This window comes from Mastigoproctus giganteus, chromosome 5 (assembly GCF_048544385.1).
Source record: "Mastigoproctus giganteus isolate SK-2022 chromosome 5, ASM4854438v1, whole genome shotgun sequence".
Lineage (NCBI taxonomy): Eukaryota > Metazoa > Arthropoda > Arachnida > Uropygi > Thelyphonidae > Mastigoproctus > Mastigoproctus giganteus.
This window is the reverse complement of record NC_143579.1, coordinates 220,403,789-220,427,907: the sequence shown is the minus strand read 5'-3', so window position 1 is coordinate 220,427,907 and position 24,119 is coordinate 220,403,789. Positions and strand designations below refer to the sequence as shown.

Sequence of the window (24,119 nt, the reverse complement as noted above, 5' to 3'; positions counted from 1 at the left end):
GAAGGACTTCTTGATCAACTCTCCTTTTGATAAAAAGTTGGCGTCAGGATGCTTTAGAAGTGGAGCTGAAGGCAAGACATTATAACAAACTGCAGAGGTTACGGGGATTTAGAAATGCGCATATCAATATATCCAATATACACAGAAATAACGAAAATACCGTATATAACAATGATCAGTACAGAAGCTTCAATGATAATAATCCGGTAACCTCTAAATACAATGGACCAACTCAGGGTATGAATATGCTTGAAATACGATCTCCCCTTACATGTGGTACAGGTTGCACGCAGGTTTATAAAAATATTACAAATCTTTCATCGTACACATTAACTAAACATCAAGTTGCTCTGTTAGAGAAGGGATTAAATTATAATTTACTGCCACGCTCGTTACTAAAGAGAGTTAGTAATAGACCTGGAATTCTTCCTTAGGGACAACCCTCAAAAAAATGACCTAATCCAACAAGTTAATCAGATTATCAACAATCTAAAAATGCTAGATGCACCTAAACTAAATAGAAATAAATCTATTGTGTTACGACAGTTAAAGGAAAATAAAGATATTGTTATTCATAAAGCTGATAAGAGGGACACAGTAGTGATTTTAAATAAAAGACAGACTATATTAATAAATTACAGCTTATCATTTCAGATAGTTCTAGATATGGGCGCCTCCGTAGTCAGGTGGGCAGGAGCAGCAGTGCGTAGCACACGCTTCTTGATTAGACCGGGGTTCGAGCCCATGACCACCAAATATGGAGGATGCGGAAAGGTCAGGGAATGACCACCGCATATCCCTGGAGTAATACGGTCTTAGTTGCTAGTGCTCCTATAGTATCTTACAAGAACTCTGCATTGTCGGCCTTAGCTACTCATCTATATGCATTAAAATACAGCATAAAGAACTATGATGCCTTATACACTGAATTAAAAGATCGTAAAATTGGGGGTGAAGCCAAATTATTTTCCCTGAATGTAACTGCATTGTACACTAATGTTAATGTAGGGTATGCCCTAGACATAATTTGGGATCTACTAAATAATGATATGATTAATATTACCAGTACAAAGTTACCAAAAAAGAGCGATATTTGAACTAATTAAATTATTGGTTGAAGCGAATTACATTACATTTGAAAGTAAAATTTATAAATAGATTTTCGGTTTGCCCATGGGTTTAAACTTGAATGGCCTGAAATCAGAATTATATTTAGACAGATTAGAGAATATACATTTAACCTGGTTTCTACCTAAAGTCACTTTTTATGGACGATATCACGATAATTATACTCATTATTACAGATCATCACACCATAAATGAAGTGTTACAAACTTTTAATAATATCCACACCTGATTAATATTTACTCTGGTGAAGGAGCAAGAAGAGACAAAAATCATAAATTTTTTAAACTTTACACTAAAAAGGGCAGGTGATAATATAGATTTTAGTATTTATCGGAAACCCACGAATACGGGGTTGTTCCTACATTATAGTAATCCCCCATATTCTCTTAAGAAGTCAATCATGTTAAACCAGTTTATAAATGCGTTCAATACTCTACTACATATACTTTATAGATAGAAATAGAAGAATTGACAAATAGGTTTCTAAGTAGTTTATATCCATCAATAATATAAAATTAGAAGCTAAAAATAGAATAATTCATAATACAAATAATGACAGAATTAAAAGTAAAAAATATTTTATTGCAATACCCTATATTAAACAATGGAACAGACAAATTAATAACTTTTTTTAAAGATACAGAAATGAAAATAAATAATAGCAAAACCTGGCCATAAATTATTTACGACACTAAAGAATCACACTGTATTATCATTTTCAGTACAATCACATGACCTCGTTTATCACATTACATGTGGGGACTGTGATTCTAGTTATGTTGGATCTACAAGGTGTGTCTTAGACTTGAGGGTAAAACAACATGAAGCATCAGTCAGTGCTTTGCGTGCAAACGCTTCAGAACTTGAGTTTCACGCGAAAAATGAAAATCACACATTCCTTTTCAACGAGGCCAGAATTTTAAATATACAACATGATTATACTAAGCTATTAATTGCCGAAAAAACCTTGGAAATGAAATTACAAAGAAATTCTATCAATATCTATCAGCCATTCCTTTCTGGTTCGTGGTCATTTGAACACATGCATACCAAAGATTAGTCTCTCATTTATAAATTCCCGTACATACTAATCTCGTCAATTTTATCCCCCCTGTGTACACGACACTTGTCAAAGTTTTGGTTTGCTTAATGGGAGGAAATTGCAGTAGATTTTAATTGTAAATTTTATCACTCTTAAAAATATTTTACTTCTATTTAGATTCATGATTTTGAAAAAATGTTTTCCAGTACTAGAGGTTACATAGGGGTTTGATATTCCTGGGGTCAGGTTGGAGTGTGCCGCACCGAGCCTGGGATGTTGGATTACTCGTAGATGTATGAAACACATGAGTTTTAAATTATTTTTAGATTAATTTAACGACAATTTGTTTTATTATTTTATAATTCACAAAAAGGAGAGTTGATCAAGAAGAATTCTTTCCTATGGAATAAAAGGTAACTCCTTGTTTATTCTTAAATACTAATAGAACATAGGAAAATATCGAGCACATGTATGCTCTCACGTATTTAATTTTTACCCTTATATGAGTTGTGACGAGGTAACCTTTTTTCAATGGTTGTCAGAATTTATTTAATTATCTATTTTTAAACTTCTGTAACCATGCATTGGCACATAATACCCTTAGCTGCTAATGTGCCAATAAAATTTTAATCCAGTCTAATTCCATTATGGTTATGCTGTTACTATGCATAAAATTCGTCTACTACTTCAGTTCAGTGAGAACACTAGTTTTCATAGAGAGTTTGACACTGAAAAGGAATGACATCTTATAAATGTTAATATTCAATAGCACTCAAGAATTTGGCCATGGATAATGCCAAGAATTTGGGTAATTCCAGTTTTCTGTTTTCTTACAGTAATCCAAGTATCTATTATACAGGAGATCCAGCATACTTCTGTGCAGAAGAATAACTCAGAAATTATTTTTCATTTGCAATATCCTGAAATAAAGCTGAAGAGCATTAGATATACAGAAAGGGAGCACTTACGAACTCTTACTTAGGCAGTTTATAAAGATTTACATATTGGTTAATATGTTTAGAGATTTACTCCTTGAAGATGGGGAGTTATTGTCTATCAGTTTAAATAATAAGTAAGAAAGCCTCCTGTTTGAGTTTTAGGTAATATTTGTATGTAAGGTTAACAATTAAATAAATGGTCATACTGATAATGAAATGTGTATAATTTAGAAGGATAAGATAAAGCTAAGGTACAGCAATTGTTACATGAACCAGAACTTAAATGTAAACCTAAACCAATAAAGAAAAGTTAATAGTGTTATTGATATAGAGCTGATTTGGTGAACAAGGATAATGGTAAACAGTGCACTATATCAGAGTATAATCCATACAAAAAAAAAAAAATATGTATACAAATTTTATTTACTTCACCCACCTTACAGAAAATCTTTCATTATGCCCATTACTATTTAAGCATGTTTCAAATTTATAAATTAGCGTATATAGAAACCAAGAATAAATTCACATATTACAGTTAAGCAGTGCTTACCAAAATTATTGATTCATTAAACTTAGTCTGTTTCTACCCACCACTGGCACGCTTCTCTAAGTAAAATGTAGGGGTATCGGAGTAAGTCAAATCTTTTCTACTTAAAAGACACACCTGTCGATACGCACTGATTGATATCTAATCAGGAAATGACCCATGTAATTATTTACCTGTGCATAGTTTAAATGTTACAATGGAACATCAAACTTTAGACAGGGAAGCACATGCACAAGGTTGGTGAATGTTATGGAGGCAGTTGTTAATAATTAATTGCATTTGTAGTGACATATTGCCTCGCCCTCTTTTCCCATTGGCTCGAATAAATATCACTAGGAGGAAAACTTTTTTAATGTATAGAGAGATACTTACTCAAGCATATAATGTACCATATACATTCTATTTCCTTAGAAATGTTTGCCACTCAGAGTTTTTCTTATATTTTTTGCCTTTCCTCTTAAGAAACCAGCAATAATCTCCCATCGTGCAGTATCGCACTGACCTTTGTACCACTTTTCTATTGTTGATATGTCCAGATAAAAGGATTTCCCTTGCTCACCACTTACATCTGGCAAATTTTGAGAGGAAAAAACTGAGATGCAGATGAAGAAAATGAATTTTCAGAGATATTCTGAAAATTCATTTTCAGAATATCTCTGAATATATCTTTATAACATTGCAGCAAGATTCTTAATTATATTCTCTCCTTCTTTCAAGAAGTCAATGCAAAACTGTTTTAAATTATCACCAAGCTGCTGGATCAGCATCCTGTAGCTTTGTTTCAAATATATCATCTTTGAGCAGTTTCTTTATTTGAGGCCCAGTGAAAATTCCTTCTTCAGTTTTCCATGTGTTAAATTGGAAGTACTTCCCTTTGGTAGCAGAATCCATTTCCCTCCATCTTTATCCAGAGCTTAATAAAATCCTTCATTAATCCAAGCTTTAAATGCAAAGGTGGAAGAAGAAGACCACTGGTTGGCTAAATCAGTGGAACATATTTTGTATTACTTTTCCCAAGAATAATTTGTCCCTCTTTTCCCACTTCCATCCTAATGGTTTCTGTACTGTCATGTTTGCAGTATTCAGATTATTGCTGGTGACCATATCAAGGATATTCCTGCTCTTATACTCTCCATAGCATATTGATACTTATAACAGTGTCGTCAAGTAGATTCAAAAAATTTACCTCACAAATGGAGTTGCCATCCCATAATTTCCATTGAATGAGTAGTAAATTGAAATCTTCCATAACAGGACAGTCAGTATTTCTATCATGTAGTCTATAACACAACCCCACTCTTAACTTTCATTTACCACCATCTGTCTCACACGACATTTGCTGTATATGCTCTTCAAATTATTATTATTATTATTATTATTAGCCATATTGTGCAAGGAAGCCTGAGGCTTATGCTACACCAGCCAAAAAAAAAAAAAAATTTGAGTATCCTGAGAGAGAGAGAGAGAGAGAGAGAGAGAGAGAGAGAGAGAGAGAGAGAGAGAGAGAGAGAGAGAGAGGAATCACCAAGAAAGAGAAGAAGAATGATGATATCCAGCTCAGAACCCTGGGTGGGCTAAGCCCATACTCACAAGATGTGAGCCCCTGGGGTAATTCGTTCTGAGTTGGGGGAAAATCGTACCAAATCCAGGTGACTTTTGATTGGAAGACCCTCTCTCCCCACCTTCCTATTCATATGTATGTGCCAAAATGAAATTCATTATCCCCTATATTAGGTGGACATTCATTTTTACCCTATTTATCAGCATCTACAGAGCTAATCAGTAGTTAAAGTTCATCCCGTTATTGACTATACTCTTGATATATTAGTATTATAGCAAAAACTACAGCAGGCCCCACAATCCCTACTTACTACTGTTCAAGTTTCTGTGTGACTTGAACAGGAAGTGGTACAAGAGGCTTGGTCCATCCCCCATGACCTGTATCTTTCCAATTAGCCCTCCCCCAGCTGGCAGTTCCCCTTAACCCCCTACTGAGGACCTCCTCTGTTCAAGTGACTTTGGCCATTACTCAAATTCAGTCTGTCAAATTGGGGTGGCCAAAAACTCAAAATGTTTTCATGGTTAAAATTGTATTAGTAATATTTTTTGTGACTAATGTATAACATATCAGCCTTTCTTTTAAGGCAGTATATTCATTACAGGGTCCCTGAGTGACATGTTAGTGTGACCATGTATTTTTCTCTATTGTGACTTAGCTGTAATATTTTTTCTGGTGCCAGTACTTGCCTACATAACTTTAAAAGTTTCTCCTACCTTGTACCTGATCATTTGCAATGTAATGATACCTGCTAATAACATGGTGCTGTTTTTGATTCATATTTTGTTGATTATTAATTAGCACCATTCTTGCCTTTTTGTGATGGGCTGAAAACCTGTTGGGGTGGAGTATAGATTGAACCTGTATGACCATTTATACATGCTGCAGAACTAAAGGCAGCCTTAGTCGTAATTGAGACATCCGAACCTTCTCAATAGAGTTGGAATTATCTACACAGACTCTTGGACAGCAAAGAGAGCGAGAGTCTGTGTAGACTCTCGCTCTCTTTGCTGTCCAAGAATTGGGAATCATCTGATAATGGTAAACTGCAACCATTATCAATCCACTGCAGGATGGAAGTCTCCTCAACGATTCATGTTCAGGGAAATGGACCACAATCTGCTATGCTGGTCCACTGCGGGTTGGCAGATTGACCGTATTTAGCAGTCAGGGGCTTGAACCCCAGTCTTCTTAAAGAGTGTGTGCTACTGCCCTCCTGCTCTGACCACTCGGCTATGGAGGCCTGACACCACATTAAACTGTGCTGGTCACATAAGGAGGAAGTTGACTAATGTGTCCCCATCCTCGGACTATTTGACTAATTTGTCTGAGGACTGTGCACTCACATATTACTCATTCTCTCTCTTGATCCATGTAAAGGGCCTTCCAGGATATCCTTACTGCAACAGGATATTAATTATCAAAAATATTCTATAATTTCTAAATTATAAAACAAAAAGGTGAGGTGCTTGCTTTGACTCCATTATATAAGACAAACATATCAATTATAAAATATTCTGAGTGATCATATGAGATAACTGTTTTCAACATCAAAAGCAATAAACCTTTACTACTAACAATAAAATATTGGTGTAATAGAGATTAATACGATGACAGAAGATTCCATAAAAAATATATGTATCACTATTATAATTAGCAATTTGAACAGGCTAGAAGTCATAAGGACTTGTGATGACATATCTAATAGAGATATGTGATCATATAGTATAACCATCAGTGTTGTGCCATGAAACCTCAGCTAGCTACTCTTTTCATCTGTTTATTCCACGGACATTATTATGATGCATATATCAGGGTCTCTTTTCCTGAGATGTGATTATTTTAAATGGTCCAAAAAGCTGAAAATTATTGATACATACAGAATTTTTTAAATTCTTCTCTTTGAAATACTTTCACAAAGGAACATATTTTCACTTACCACCTATTTAGAAATGTCTGTATTTGGATCCTGAACAATCGGATGAACCCATTGAGACATTTTCAGTGAGAGTTTGTCAGTCTTGGACAGATATGTTATTGTAGAAGTTGAGTCATGTTTAAAACATTTTCATGTGAACTGAATCTCTTCTATGAACTTTGGTGCTTTCAAAACTTTTAAAACATTCAGTTCTCTCATCACTTTATGCACTATTTGTATGTATATTATGACTTCCATGTCTTCCAATACATGATTTTTATACTGCATTCTTTTGCTATTGTTATAGTTAATCCAGGCAAAGAATGCTATATAATTAATGATTAGTTCTTAGTTGATTGTAAACTATTTACCTGTTGAAAATTTGTAATCCTGTGTAGTTTGCATAAAATCCAGTGAATTATACCTAACTTTACCACTGATGCACACACACTTTGTCATGTTCACTACTATCACATTCACTTTTCTTGCACTTGCAGTTTTAAGTGAGGGTACGTTATGCTTATCAAAATAGCTGGCTGCTATCCAGTTTCAGCACTACATGTCCTTAGTGATAAAGGCATTCAATATGGAGAGATAGGAAAGAGTGAACTTAAGAGTTAAGCAACTTAATTCCTTATGCAAAATTAATATGTTAAAATAGAAGTAGTTAATTTTCTATGATGAATTTATATATTCAGGGTTATAGTATTGATAAAATTCTCAGGTTTCTCCATTTCTTTTGAATGCAGAAGCCGGAGAGTGAGAGAGAGGTTTTAGCCTCTTCATTGTTTTATCACCCAAGATTTGGGAACAATATTCGATGCTAGGGCAGATTTGAGATTTGTACAGAATTGGCTAGTTATTTCAGTGAAGAGTCATGTTGGGTGTGAAAAAGAAAACTCAGTTTTTTAGATGCAAGGGAAGCAATATTTGCTTCCCCTGCATCTAAATTGTTTCATAAGTCAATAGATGTACTTATGCTGATAGAGATTAGAAGTCAAGGTAATCTCTAATAGAGATGTGTGATCGGCGCCTTTGTAGCCAGGTGGACAGGAGCACCAGTGCGTAGCACATGCTTCTTGATTAGACCGGGATTCGAGCCTGTGACCACCAAATACAGAGGATATGGAAAGGTCAGGGAATGGCCACTGCATATCCCTGGGGCAATATGGCCTTAATTGCTAATGCTCCTAAAAAAAAACCAAATAACAAATAAATAGAGATATGTGATCTTATCTGGAGATCTCATGTCATCAAAGATAAGTATAGGAGCTGTGGACTCCTTTTTTGAGAGAGATAAAACAGGAGTGTTTTAGAAGGATTGAAATTAAACTAAATTGTCTTTACCCCACTAGAGAATTACCTGGAGATCAGCATTTAAACAATTGGTAGTGGATATTCAAGAAATTTAAGCAGTTCGTGCAAAGCAAGGTTTCTCAAACTGGAAAGTGGAATAAAATGTGCTCTCATCAGCAAAACTGTGGATAAGATTACAAGTCAAAGGGAGAAGGTCATTAATACACAAAAGGAAAAGAGTGGGAGAAAGAACTGAACAACAGCATTAGTGGAGAAATTAAAGACAGAGCCATCTATCATCACCTGCAGGGAGTGGTCAGAGAGAGAACTGACAGTTTCTTTTTTTCCAATTACAAAAAAAGTCGACTATCCATAGGATGCAAGCCTATTTAGAATAGCTTTGTGCCAAATACAGTCATAAGCTTTTGATATTTCAGCAGAAGTTGCTAGAGCATCACCAAACTTTTCCATTGAATTTGTCCATAGTGGGTAATATAAGCCAATATATCAACAATATCAACACTGGTGGAGTCCATATTGATCAGAAGGAAGGTTTCAAGATAGTTCAGGAGTTCATAGTTAATTGATTTCTCCATTAATTAGAAAGAGTAGAAGTGAGTGCAATGAAATAATAATTGGATGGGAGGAATTTGTCACACTTTTTAGGAACTGTCTGGATATGAACAAATTCCCAAGCAGAATTAAAACAATAGATCTTTTTAGAATAAGAAATTGTAAAAAGGCAGCACAGAACAGGTTTTGAGAACAAGTGGAGAAATACTCTCAGGACCTGGTGCTTTCTTGGCATCAAGATTGTTCAAAATCGTTCTGATATCCTTTTGACAGAAAACCACAGGAGGCATTGAGCGGTGTGTACTGGGATGGTAGGAGGTGGTTTACCAAGATAGACGGTACAAGAGTTAGAAAAAAAGCAGGATGCTAGTAAGTTAGCTTCATCTTTAGTGGAGGTGGGAGTAAAGATGGACAAGAGTTCTTGCTAATGGCTTTGGCAAGACACCGTAATGCTGAACTACTATTTGCACAAGAAGCAAGTTTTCTACTCTTAGCCTGTTCAAAATCAAGTTTTAACTGATTAAAAGCTGCTTTAAAATCGTTGCAAACTTTGGTGTAGGCAGAAAATGAAATTGGAGATTTGGATGAAAGCTAATTTGTAATATGTAACATCTTGAAAGCCATAAAACATTTATTGGAAAATCAAGTTTTAGATAAAGGATGAGTTAAGATGTAGTGTGGAATAAAGGATTTGATCCCTTTAAGAATAATTCCACTGATACGATCTGAGCAAGCATTGACATCAGAAGATTTAAAGCAGTAATCCAGTCAAGGAAAAGAAGAAAAGAAATCTCATAGATCATGCCATTTTGTATTCTTGTAATGCCAAACAACACAAAGCTAAGAGTGGCCATGAGAGAAAGACTCCACTGGAGAAGACCACTCACCTCAACTGCATAATTGGAAGGGTTGTTCAGGAGAAAAAGATCAGGAGTGTTGGCTGTGTAGTTAAGATTATTCTGCCAGCTAAATAAATAATCTGTGTCATTAGCAAATGCAAAAGCCTCAACATCTCGATCAAATGGGTCTGTATTACTAGAAAACTGAAGCCAGATGGAGTTTTCAACATTAAAATTGCCAAGGAAAATTACCTCACTCTTGGAAAAGTTGAGTTTCAAAGAAAGGAAGTTAGCATTCCAACAAGTGAATAGTGGAAGTAGGAGATCAATGGAGTCAATGAATGAATTTGACAGAATGGTGGGTAGAGAGAATATAAACTATAGAAGATCAAAAAGAGGAGATTCCAAATTACTTTGTTTCTGATAGGGAATATCAGAGTAGACAAGCACAAGTATTACCTTTGAAGCGAAAAGATTCTTACAGCGAATAATTAGATAACTGAGATGAGCAGTGATTGGGATCAAACCAGTAATTGGGATTCATTTTGTTAGAAAAAAGGACAGACTAATTGGAAATGGATATCATTGAGATTGGAACCAAGATCCCATATATTTGTGAAATGAACAAGGAAGTGATTGGGAGTTTTAGATATTTTTGCAGATAATGTTTATTCTATTAGTTTGACTATTCATAATTTATTCAGCAGTTAAAAAAAAAAAAAATCCATGGTGGAGACCTTTTATGAAGTAATAAAATTTTTGGATCTGGCATACACACAGCAAAAATATACCCAGCTCCTTGACATAGCATTTGTGATGCCTCCTGCATATACATTTCTTGGACTCCCTCCAGTCACTATCTAGTAGAGTGGAATCAGTGAGATTATATACTAGCTGATCTGGATGCCTCCTAAAAAGTTTCCAAATGGTTCAGTTTGGTGGACTATCTAGTGGCTAGCCTGTGAACATCATTTTAGAGCTGTACCCTCGAAATGTAAGATAGGACCTTGCCATGATGCCCATCATAACTACAAAGGACATCATCATACTGCTAGGGAATGAGATGGAGGACTGCCGAAGTTTTGTTCTGGAGACTAAGCATGGTTTCACCAATTCAAGCCTCCAATAGGCAAAGTCGTGGTATTGCACCTGTTGATGAGAGTAATCTACTAACTGGCACTGTCTGGTAACACAGAAGGGGTGGCCAGCATTCCTCTGCGTGGTGTAGATGCCACAACTTGACTCCTGCTTACATTGGTTCACTCCTCCTGGATGGTCGCTTCCACTATACCCAGGGTTACTAACAGTCCCGTCATCATGAAGATACAAGCGGAGGATTTGTTTGTTACAGAATGACCAGACTTCACTGAAATTTGATTCACTTGACTCAAGTATTACCTGAATATCAGTGCTATCAGCATTTTAGACTCCTAAGTAGCAAGCCCTAGCTTGTCATACCTGAGAGAATGTCTGTGACAAGCCATGAGGCATAATGGATTTAGATATCAGAAACCTCTGATGCATTGAGAACCCCATGGCCACATACAAAATAGTTTGTACACTTTATTAAAAAGGAAAGAAATACTTTGACATCAATTTATTGATTTGAAGAGGTGGAGTTTACAGATAAGAGAGAAGTTTGTCTTGTAAAACTGTTCTTTCTGATACTGAACTTTTATATTTTTTTGGAGTAATTTTTTCAGAATTTTTACTTCACTGCAGTGTTTACTTAACACATCTGTTTAAAGATTCATGGTAACTTTATTTTTTTTCATCACTAAGGAGGGTTCAACATTAGGCTTTACTTGGAATATTCTCTTAAAATATGCAGTTTGCAAACTGTTTTGTCAGCAAGCATCTTAGCTAGTGCATGTTTATTTAATGGCTTAATCAGCATAATTTCTTAAAATAAATACAAACGTTAAAAAGATTACATAATGTGTGCTTATACAAAGTAAAAATGAAACCAGTAGTATTGTAAATTCTAGGACCAGCATTATGTTCAAAAAAAAAAAAAAAAAGGCAAAAGGAATTGAAGAGTCTACAAAAAATATCCACAACTTTCTTGCTGTAAACAATATGAATGGAAAATATTCACACACACACACACAGTCATCATTGCTCTGTTACCTACTTATACCCAGTGGTGGGCTCACGAGAGCCCATTGTTGAAATGATCATTTATTTTACAAATGAAATCCTGAATGCAATTATTGAGTATCCAGAGCCGAAACTACGGTGGGGCAAACGGGGCTCCATTCCCAGCATTTTAATGGCATAATCGATGGTTTTTGTATTTTAAAATTGGTTCATTTTTGATTTAATTACAATCAGACCTCTGTTTAACGAACTTTTTTATAGCGAATTTCTTTGAATTCCCCTTGGTAATTACATTTAAAATAGTTTCCGTTGAACAAAGAAAATTTCCATGTAACAAATGGATTACGAGACACAAATTTATAAGTTGTGTCTCGTAATCCATTAGTGAGAACAGAGGTGAGAGAATTCGCACTCTCTAATTGCCTAAAGGCAATTAGAGAGTGCGAATTAAGGGTGAAAGGGATTATCGTTCCACAACGTTAGTGGTGTCCATAAAACTTATGCAGTCACATACCGAGAAGTCGGACTAGTCAATATGCTTTCCATAGCCAGTCAGAGGATTAAGAAGATTCTCAACACAGATTATAGCATCTGGTCAACCTGTGTTGTGGTTCCCCTTTACCCTCATAAGAAGTCATATGTTTTTCAGAGAAGTGAATGATCCATGCATTACAGTAAATTTCTCCTGTCTATGTTTACATGGTCACATTAGCTGAATATCCGTGTGATTCCGACTTTTTGCATAGTATTCAAAGAACCAGTGACAGTAGCAATGTAGGGGGGGTTGGGATTGAGGCAACTAAGATATTATATAAACTTTACGAAGATGAAATGTTGGGAGATTTTGAAACTTAGTCGAGACTTTCACTGTGTAGAAAATGTTCTAAAATATAATGGCATACTAGCAAGAATTAGGGATGATTGCTAAAGAATTTGACATTAGTTAGAGAAAATAAGAAAATTTGTTTTTTAATGCTGATTCTGCCAGTTGTTATGTAAGTACCAAATAATTTTATTTTGTACCTTCTGTTTAATTTTCTTAATAATCTAACTTTCAGTTGTTATCCAGCAACTACTAAAGTAACAAAATAATTTTACATATTTTTCTAAATGTGGAAATTAAGTTGCCAATAGTTATTTATTTATTTATTTATTTTTTTTATTATTGTGAAAAAACTGCCCTCATTCATTTTGAAAATTTACATTAATCCAAGTATTAAAATGTCCTGCTTATTCCACAATAGAAGAAAGGAAAACAACAGGTGGCTCAAGGTCACTCACTAGACATTCTTTCCCATATTGTTAGTATGGAGCATAAAGTCAAGTGTGAGTGACCTTCAGCCACCTCTTGTTTTTCTTCTTACTTTTGGTACAGCTTTCTGCCAAGTGGCATTATGTGTATGGCCATTTGTAGATTTATGTATAATGAAGATTATTCGGTAATTTATTCTTTCCACAGGTGGGCAGCATAAAATTGACATTGTACTTCATAATAACTAGGTGTCCTTATGCCATAGGTAAGCCACGGATTGCCATTGTAAGAACTAGGTTATATTGTCCCATCAACAAGCATACTTGCATACTTAAACTGCTCCAATCAAAATTAGTCATGTGCTACTTGGAAATTTTTTATGCTATTAGACATACAACATCTTTTAGATGTATCCTGTTATGCTATTAGATGTACAACATCTTTTAGATGTATCCTCTTATGCTATTAGATGTACAGCATCTTTTAGATGTATCCTCTTATGCTATTAGATGTACAACATCTTTTAGATGTATCCTCTTATGCTATTAGACGTACAACATTCAGGACAGTAGCCAATGTAAATAGCTCCTCAGCAAGAAATTATTGACCACATAGTGGGAATAGAAATTGGCAGTAGAGTTTTTGTGGATATTCTATTAATCGTAGTTTGACAGACCCTCCCCTCCTTTTACCCCTAATTTCGGAAAAGGGTTTTTTTTTTTGATTCTGTTTGTTACATACCAATCTTAGAATTTTTCTAGTATATTGCAATACTTGTTATTTAATTTTTTTTTAAATAAAAATTTAAATTTAAGAATGTTTTTCATACCTGTTATTTACAAAGAAAAAAATGTTAGGCATTAGAAAATGTTAAGTTTCAAGTTTATAAAGCTGCTATGGGCATGAAATTTTATGCATGCACACATTAATATGTGTTTTTTTTTTTTTTTTTAATGTAATAATTAAAAATAAAAGAATACCTAATTTCTGTAGCTATAGTAGCAACTGTTCTACAAGAAATATATTATATTTGTTTATATTACATTGAAATTACTGAAATGGAAAGCAAAGATAGTGGTACACAGGATTGGTAACATGGCATCTCTTTAGTGTACTTAAATTACTTAAACATTTACTCTTGCATAAACAATAACTTGTGACTTTTTGAAAACTCCTTAAGTAAGAGGGAGAGGGAGAGAAAGTGTAGAATCTTGAATTGATGATAAACATGAATAGATATTTCACTGATGAGATCAATCAGGCCAGACATCACCACTGCATGATTAACTTGCGCAAAACTCAACTCACAAGACAGTCATAAAACTAAGAATTGAATAACATGCTAATTCAGTTGTGTAGTTACACATCTCGTTTCTATTGATGTGTATTAATTTTAAGTTCAATATTTGAACTTTGGAATCTAATGGATTATTTAATTGTTTATAACCCTATTTTCTAGTTTTGATAAGCACATTAAAACAGTACCATTGAGAATTATTGTAGATTTAATTAATAATGATATTATTTTGATTGTTACAGTCCACCATAGTTAATTTGTCAAAGAAAATATTCATTATCTGTTGTAGTATAAAATGATGTTGCATTTTTCTTTGAATTTTTTTTTTTTTTTCCAGAGCTTTATCGGCAGTCCTTTCCCAGCACTGAATCTTTGGATCGTTCTGTTACTATGAAATCTCGGGATTCTGGTGCCCCTCCTCCTCTGCCTCCTTCACGACATGAACGTGAATCCCATGTTGGCATTGATCTAACATTCCCTCCACCCTCTTTGGCTTCCTTCTCTGGCAGTGCCTCACCCCCTCCTTCTTATCATAGCCAGATACATTATTCACCCCGCCTTCCTCCTCACCCACTGCCTTTGCCGTCTTCTCTCTATGCCACTGGTCGCAGAAGACCAGGGCCTCCAGAAAGGGCTTTACCGTTTCCTCCTTATGAACTGAAAAAGTCAAATAGCCTCAAGTCATGTGGGATGGGAATGCCATCCACTCCATCAGCACCTAGCCTCAGCCACCCAAATCCTGGTCAAGGGTCAAGGATAACTGATGATCTTGATGCCTCAGACAGTATTACAGATGATGATGACACAATTTCATCAGGTCTCAGTGGTGAATAGTCATTCAGTTGTTTAAATAAATCTGAATGTTTAAACCTGTTTTCTGTGTAACTGGCTAACACCCTTTCTTCTGCCCTTCGCATGTTTAATTCCCAGGCATGGTTTTATAGCATGATTTTGTTAAATTTTGGTTCCAGCAATGTCCATATCTCTGATGTTTTGTCTTTGCATCCTAATTCTCATTTTCCATTTTTTTTTTTATTTACTGGCTTTCTTTTTGTTTGATTCTTCTGAAAAGCATGCCACATTTTTTTGTTCATTTTTCTTTACTTTTATTAAATGTGTTTTGTTGTTTTGCTAGAAATTTTGGTTATTAAATATCTCTAAATCTAACCTTTTTGTTTGTTTCTTGTCCATTGCTGTCACATTATTTGTTATACTGCTGCTGTTTTAAATACTTTGTGATAGGAAAATTAATTTATAGTAGTTAACAAGATAAAGAAATAAAAATTTTAAAAAAATTACTTTCATATTAGCAGGGAAATTAATGGAAATGCAATAGTGGTGTGTGTGTGTGTGTGTCTGACTGTTTTTGAAATTTAGAAATTTAAAGTATTTATAATATTTTAAAATAAAATTTAAATATTCTTATCTGAGCGTTGTTATGTTATTAAATATGTATTCTTAACCATATTATTTGTGCACTCTTGCACCAAAAGTAGTCTATCTGGCATATGCTGTCATTGTCTGCTCTTTCGTGTATTGATTTAAATGCATCACAATTACTCAGTTTTATAACTTAAGTTAATGTTGAGTGAATTATAGTAAATATTTAAATATTATAGGTTTTTCTTGTTTTCCCAGTTTTACTATATATAATGCAGTGTGTCCATAAATTGTGAACCATTTATTATTCAAAGAATTCCCAGCAGATCACCAGTTCCTGAATAAGACTGATTCACCATAAACAGATTGTGTAGTTGTTGATACTCACTAGGATCAACCTTTAGTGTCAGAAAATTTTAATGAAGATGCAGGGTGTGTAGAGTCATCAGAAGTCAACACATTAAGTAAACCTGTTGAACTTTGCATTCTAAGAAGCACCATTCACAAAGTTCAGCAAAAACAGCCAGTATTAATATGGGATTTAGCTGTTCAGGCTTTTTCAGACAGTAACAAATAGAAATGGAATAAGTTTTGTTGCGAATTTCCCAGAAGAAGGATATGACTTTTTATGAATTTCACCTTTTTATTGATGCAGTGCCTTCATTTAAGTAGCAAAGTTAATAGACAATGTAACTTTTCAGTGGTAAATAAATGTCTTGTGTCATGAGCAATCCTAAATGCATATGGTGTTTTCCTTTTTCAGAACAAATTGACAGAATTGCTGCATCATGATATGCTAGAACACTTTCTTATAATCTGGTTGAATCATAATGATCTCGTGCTCTCTCAAAGGAAGGAGCAACTACTTCGGTAGTAGAGGGAACTGTAAGGGTTTTTGGCTGGCCTAGCAAGCAAATCACATGAAGTCATGTCTGTTCCATGCTTTCTCATCTACCTTAGGTTCCATTTCTAGACATAAGTTTAAAATGTTTGCATCCCACTCCTAAGAATTTTGCAAAAACTTGAGCCAAGGTCACTGCTCCTCCTGTGGGCTTCATTAACTGTGTACTGTTGACTTATATGTAAAGATTATGTAAATTAACAAAGTAGTGGCTTATTCATTGAGCCAACTTGAAGCCAGACACTACATAGAAAAAGAATGCATGTGACTGGTTCTAATATCAATTTGAAAATTTTGCATTTTATGAACCAATATATGCATGTGCTGTTATCAATTCCACATAAGTACATCGAATAAAATTTTTAAAAAAATATTTCAGATATTATAAATTTATGGACACCTGCTGTTTATGTTATGCTTATTTTTTACTGACAGAATTTTAACCAGTTTGGTTGTATGCCAGAATGCTTAAGAACAGTTAGGTTCAGTTTGAATTTTAACAGAAAATAAATAAATGTAAAATTCTACTTTTAAATAAAGATTGACCTCTATGATGAGCATCATCCTATTATAAAGGTTTGCAGTTCTTTGCAATCATGTGTTGTACTGTGCAGGCTATGGAGCCTATCCACCTCCACCTGAACCTGCCCCACCAGACTTGCCCCCTTCACGTTTGAAGAAGGGATCCATGCCTCCTGGCCACCATGCTTCCCGAACAAGTTTGGATGAGGGTACTTTCTATGTTCCTGTGAATCTCTCAAGATCAAAAAGTACACACGCTATGCTTTTAAATGTGGCAGGGTTCAGTTTTTAAAATATGCAAAAATGCTGATTTTTAAAGTTGCATTTTTTTTTTTTTTTTAATTAGAAACATGAAAAGGCTGCTTGCTCTTTAGCTTTTAAAAAGCACTTATAAGCTTAGAAATGTAAATTTAAAATTCCTAGCACAATTTTAGTTTATTAGCCCTCTTTGAAGCATTTTTCTTTTTGCATGGGTTGTAAATTGACACAATAATATAGCTTATGTATATCCTGAAATGAAAAAAAAAAAAGTATATATATATTAAAAGTATCTAAAATGTCAGTCTGTTTTCTTAGAAGGCAAAAAAATAATAAAGCTTTTAAATGTTTTGAGCTGATTGTGCTACAAAGCATTTTTTTCTTTATCTGAGCATGTTTTACGTTTTGCATCAGATGCAACTCATTGCATGATCTGTGTTTGCATTATTAGATAAGACTGCTTTCTTCTAGTTCATGCTAGTATTTTGGAATATTAAATTTTTGATTGAAAATTTGTATGCAGTTTTTACTGAAATGTTGCCTCTATTTTGCTTCTTCCCTAACTTATTCCCTCAGTGTCACCTCACTACCTTGTGGCTGGGATCATGGGTTACTCTTTTGAAAGAGAGTAACATACTGCTTTCTTGCAACTCAGCTGCATGTTGTATCCATTATTCTTTTTCAACATCACTTCTCATTATCAATTTTTTTAATAAAACTTGCACTCTCTCATCAATTAGCCTTTATTCAAACTTAAAGATATTAAGAAATTAAAAATAATTTTTGTAATTGATATATGGTAATCATTTTATATAATTTTGTGCTTTCTTCTTAATTCAAACTCTTAAATTTTTTTTCTGAGTGTATAGTTAAATATAAATAGTAATATTATTTTCAGTTATTATATTTCTTGTGTGACACTTTCTACTTTATCTTGGTGAAATTATACATAGAAAGAAGTTATGTTTATACGTATTATTAAGGTTCAGATATTTTTACATTCTGTTCTCTTAATTTCAATATTTCAGCATGTTTTCATAAATGGGAGTTTTTAAAAGGGAACTCTTATTAAGAGGAACTCATAGGATATAAATATTTGAACCTCATTAATGCATGTAAACATCTAACTTCTTTCTGTATAGATTGTAAAGTTTTGATTTGCAATAGAGTTCAATCCCTGAGTTGCAATTCACCATATAACAGTACTGGCAGCAGTTTAATTTCTTTCCATAGTAGTTGTTTTAATATAAGTCATTGTAATCTATGTTATGTAGAACATGCAATCCAATACATTTTGTAACTCTTGTGACATTATTAGCATGCAAGAAATACAAAACTTTTTGATGCCAATTAAATTAGTAATGGTAAATTCTCATTTAAATAAACATTTTCTGAAAATATTTCAGGGTAAAAGACATTTACTTTACCTTCCCAGGTTAGTTGTAACAGATACCTATAACATCCAGGAAAATTTCAAATAAATACATATATTTCAGTGTTAAACTTGAAAATTAACTTAACCTTATCATGTGATTTAAAATTTTCCGGTTGTATTTTATAACGATTGTTTTTTAAATAGGCTAATCCTTCTTCATTAATAATAAGGAAATTGTTCAAAAATATTACAATTTCTGACAACTGTATTAGCTAATGCTGCAGTTAGTTTAACTTCTGTTCCGGGTAAAATAATGGAGTCGCTGGTTAAAGATGCATTGCAGGATCATCTAGACAAGACTGCAGCAATAATTCAGACACAGCATGGGTTTGTTAAGGGAAAGTCTTGTCTGACAAATTTGATAGGATATTATGATGTGGTTACAAAGGAACTGGATGCAAAAAATAATTTTGATATCATATATTTCGATTTCAGGAAAGCTTTTGACACTGTTGCGCATGGAAGACTATTGTACAAATTGGAGCAGAATGGTATTAAGGGTAAGTTGCTACAATGGATAAAAGGATGGTTAAGTGCGAGAAGACAGAGGGTGGTAATCAATGGGTGCTGCTCTTCTTGGACTAATGTTATTAGTGGAGTCCCACAGTGTTCAGTGTTGGGTCCACTGTTGTTTTGTATATTTATCAATGATATTGATGAAGGTATATCAGACTTAGTGTCGAAGTTTGCAGATAAACAAAGGTTGGCAAGGTTGTTAATGACAGTAATGGCAGTGTGCTACTGCAACAGGATCTAGATAATTTGGGCAGATGGGCTAAGAAGTGGCAACTGAAGTTTAACCTTGACAAATGCAAAGTACTGCATATGGGTAGAAGTAACCCCAGAGAAACGTACCAACTGTGTGGTACTACACTTAAGGTGGTAGAAAATGAAAAAGACCTGGGAGTAATTGTGCAGTCAGATATGAAGTTTTCTGAGCAATGCAGACAGGCTGCCAGGGCAGGTCATGGGGTTTTGTCAATGATATATAGGAATTTTGCTAGCAGGGAAAAGGAGGTGATTATCTCTCTGTATAAGGCAATGGTCAGGCCACGCCTTGAGTACTGCGTACAGGTCTGGAGGCCTCAATTTAGGAAGGATGTAGATTTACTTGAGCGTGTACAGAGAAGGGCAACACGATTGGTGAGGGGAATGAAGGGATCCTCTTATCAAGAGAGACTTAAGTTCTGCAAATTGCAGTGGCTGGATACTAGGCACCTGCGCGGTGATCTGATTGAGGTGTATAAGGCCTTGAATGGGTTCAGCACGCTGAATTCTGATGGGATCCTTCCACTTGTTCAGATTACGAACCTAAGGGGGCATAAATTCAAATTAAGAAAGGACAGATGTAGAATAAATGTGCGGAAATTTGCCTTTTGCCAGCGGGTGGTTAATTGCTGGAACAAACTTCCATCTGTCGTTGTGGAAGTTGATAGGTTGAATAAATTTAAGGAGGAACTGGACAGGCATTTGGAGGGAATGGTGTGATTTTTTTTTTTTTTTTTTTTGGCTGATGCTGCATAAGCTCATACATTTGCTTCTTGCATCACATGCCACTACTACTACTATTACTACTACTAGTCATTGTTTTAAGCAATGGAAATGTTTCAAATTACTTTTTTTTTTTTTTTTAAGTATAGCTATGCTATGTAAGTAGTTTCTTTAATGAATCTTGAGTTTTATTACATTTTTTATGACAACACAAAACATTATTGTTCCAAACTTTTTAACATTCTTTACTGAATTCACTTCCATAATAAATAAATAAATTTTCATTTACAACCTAGGAGGGTCATGTTATTTTAGATGAGTTAATCTTTGTAATTCAAGCCAAAACCTGCAGGCTGTTGTACTGCTCATTTTTTTAAGCATGGATTTTTGTTGTTTTTTTTTTTATTAAATTAAAAGAATGTGACTTTGAACACTAGGTTTGTTATGATTTTATTATTCTTATAAGTAAAATTGACATCCCAATTTTTTCAATATTTAAGAATTTAGAATAAGCCGCACTTAAAATATGTTTTCATGCTTCATCATCAGTACGAAATATTACTTTGTATACATAAGATATACTCTTATACATTTATACAGCATGTAGGCTTGAGTTTGAATCCTGTTGGAGAGTAGAGTTCTTAGAAGCCTCTTCCATTTGGGGCCGTAGTTAGTAAATCTCAGGCAGAAGAAATAATTTGCCCATGAACACACATCTTTACAGATAATATATACAGGGTTGTTAAAATTAAATATCCCTATGTAGAGGACTCTTGAGCAAGTTCTAAGGCTTGTACTGAAGAGAAATTTGGACAACAGGTACAATAAAGAATGCACTCGCCATTTATTTGTGAAAAAAAATTAGTTACAAAATTTGTCACTATGTGGTGCTGTGGCAATACAAATCACTTGAATAGCACTACAATTTTCAATGTGTCCTTCATTTTGGTCAACAACAGTTTACATTCGAAGAACAGCAGTTTCTACAGCAGAATGTAACATGTCAACTGGAATAGCCAGCACATGAAGTCTAATCCTGTCCCTCAGATCTGCCAGAGTTTGACATCCTTCCTGATACACCTGGTTCTTCAAAAAACCCCACAACCAGAAGTCACATGGGGTGAGGGCCGGTGATTGGGGTGGCCAAGATGTCTGAAAACAACTGCTGATGACCCGTTCATCTGTAAAGTGTTGCCTTAGCAATCTTTGGAGACAATGGTGGATGTGGAGAGTGGTACACTATCTTGCATGAATATAGTATCCTGAAGGCACCCAGCTGTGGTATTGCGAAATTTGTCAACATTTCATAATATCGCTGTCCAGTGACGGAACAGGTGCGGGGTCCAGTCAGTGTTACCTGTTCAAAAAAATGTGGCCATAAATCCACACCACGCGTCACTTTTGGAGAATGCAACGGGACCTGTTGATAACCTGGGGGTTTTCTGTTGCCCAAATGCGACAGTTGTGCGTATTCACTTGTCCATTTAAGCAGAAATGGGCTTCATCACTCCAAAGGATGTTCCATGACCAAGTGATATCCACTGTCATTCACACCAGATATTATTATTATTAGCCATATGGTGCAAGGAAACCTGAGGCTTATGCTGCACCAGCCAAAAAAAATTTCTGAGTTATCATGTGTGTGTGTGTGTGTGTGTGTGTGTGTGAGTGAGAGAGAGAGAGAGAGAGAGAAAAAGTAGAAGGAAATCACCAAGAAAGAGAAGAATGATGATATCCAACTGAGGACCCTGGGTGTGCCAAGCCCATACTCACCAGATGTGAGCCCCTGGCACGAATGACAGAAAACTGATGTGCCAGAAACTAAAGTGCATATGTGAAATGAATATCTGCATCACCATGCTTTAGCTGCTGTAGCATGTGCTACAGTAGCTAAAGCATGGTTTTGTGGTACTATCTTGTAAGGTACTATCTCGGGTGTTGCGGTACTATCTCAGGTGTTGCGGTACTATCTTGTAAGGATAGTACCCCGGAGGATGCGGAAAGGTCAGGAAATGACCACCACATATCCCCGGAGCAACATGGCCTTAGTTGCAAATGCTCTTAAAAACCAAATAACAACAGAATAGTACCGCAACACCTGACACATTACTAGCCTTACAGTAGAATACGGCATGTCCACTTCACGAGAAACAGTTGATAAACGGGGATTGACTCGATAAATCCACAACAGCCATAGCCACATCTTCAACATGAGAGGAGTCCACTCGTTTTCGACCTCTACCTGGTTGTGAACACCAAGATGTCCTGTCGCTTCAAATTTCGCAATCATTTTGCTGACAGCACAAACAGTCATAGGACCACGGCTTATGCGCTTCTAACACTGGAATTCTCTGATAGCCACAGCTGCATTGTTGCTTTTCTGATAGTACAGCTTCACTTATGCAATGTTGTTGAGGAAATATAGTGCGTAACTAAGATAGTTACACGCTATACAGTGACAAATTTCGTAACTAATTTTTTTTTTTTTTTTTTCTTTTTTTTCAATTAATGGCGAGCGCATTCTTAATTGTACCCGTTGTCCCAATTTCTCTTCAGTACGCCCCGCAACGTGGGCACCTGTATGTGGTGAGGGGACCTCCCAGTGACGCTGCTGGACTTCCAGACTAGCATCACTGGGATCCAACGCCCACAGCCCAGGTTCCAGGCTTACATCAATGGAATCCGGCGTGTTTGCCGTGCGCTGCGACCCGTGGAAATTCGGAAAGGGGGATCCTGGTGGTTGAGGGGCCCAGCTCAATACACCACTTTGGCCCCTGCTTCGACAAGACAGGTGGTCCTGGAAGGCCCGGCTAGGATCAATCGGCTAGTAGGCTCGCCTGCGAGGGTCAACCGTGTCAATGCCACGCCCCTACCCTCATGGTCCGAGGGACAGGATTCAGGCTGGCGGCGGTGCGGGTATAGTGTCTGGGTAGCCCTGGCGTTCCACTCCCGAGCGCATTTATTGCATGCCGGGTAGTGGGCGTTCCTTTGGGCTCCGTGGTGGGTGGGGAGCCCGGGCACTGAACAATTTAAAAATCTTCATGAATCCTGATAAACTCACTTCTTCAGGGGCCCCAATCCGGTCCCTATCTGAAAACATAGACAGCGATCCAGATAGCATTATTGCTAAAAAAAGGCAGCGAACTGAAGTACCATCAGGGCCTGTTCCAAAGTTCCTAATCATACACTCCACCGGAGAAAAACCAATTGGTAAAATGTCGCCCTTTTTTATTCAAAAAGGGTTAGATAAGTTAGCAGGTTCACCCAAATCAGTTAAAAGGCTTCGTTCTGGAGACCTTTAATTGAAACTAAAAATGACAGGCAATCAGAACATCTGCTCCGAACAACATCAATCGGAGGAATCCCTATAACAGTGACACCACACAGAACACTCAGTTCATCGAGAGGTGTCATTTCGGAGTGGGACCTTCTCGACGTAACCGAGGAGGAAATCTGCTACTAATTAAAACCACAGGGAGTTACTGCCGTCAAGAGAATTACTGCGCGAAGGAATGGAAAAATTGTTAAAACCAGGAGTGTTATCCTGACTTTTAACTCTCCTAAACCTCCTGACAAGATTAAAGCTGGATACATCAACTGTTCAGTGCGTCCATATGTTCCGAACCCGTTACGGTGTTTTAAAT

At 35.6% G+C, this 24,119-nt stretch overlaps 1 protein-coding gene across 17 annotated transcripts in view; it reads left to right on the top strand.

Annotated features, from left to right (window-relative positions):
• The window catches only part of RhoGAPp190 (Rho GTPase-activating protein 190), a 744,591-nt gene that overhangs the window by 447,771 nt on the left and 272,701 nt on the right, over window positions 1–24,119 (top strand). For 12 of the 17 annotated variants that reach the window (XM_090374411.1, XM_090374408.1, XM_090374409.1 and 9 more), the window contains 2 exons: window positions 14,826–15,314; window positions 17,384–17,539. The exons of 1 other annotated variant lie outside the window; for it this stretch is intronic. In XM_090374411.1, coding sequence (XP_090230537.1) covers window positions 14,826–15,314; window positions 17,384–17,539 — 645 coding nt within the window. The remainder of the gene's footprint in view (window positions 1–14,825; window positions 15,315–17,383; window positions 17,540–24,119) is intronic. 4 more of the 17 variants (XM_090374407.1, XM_090374406.1, XM_090374402.1 and 1 more) reach the window with 3 other exon arrangements.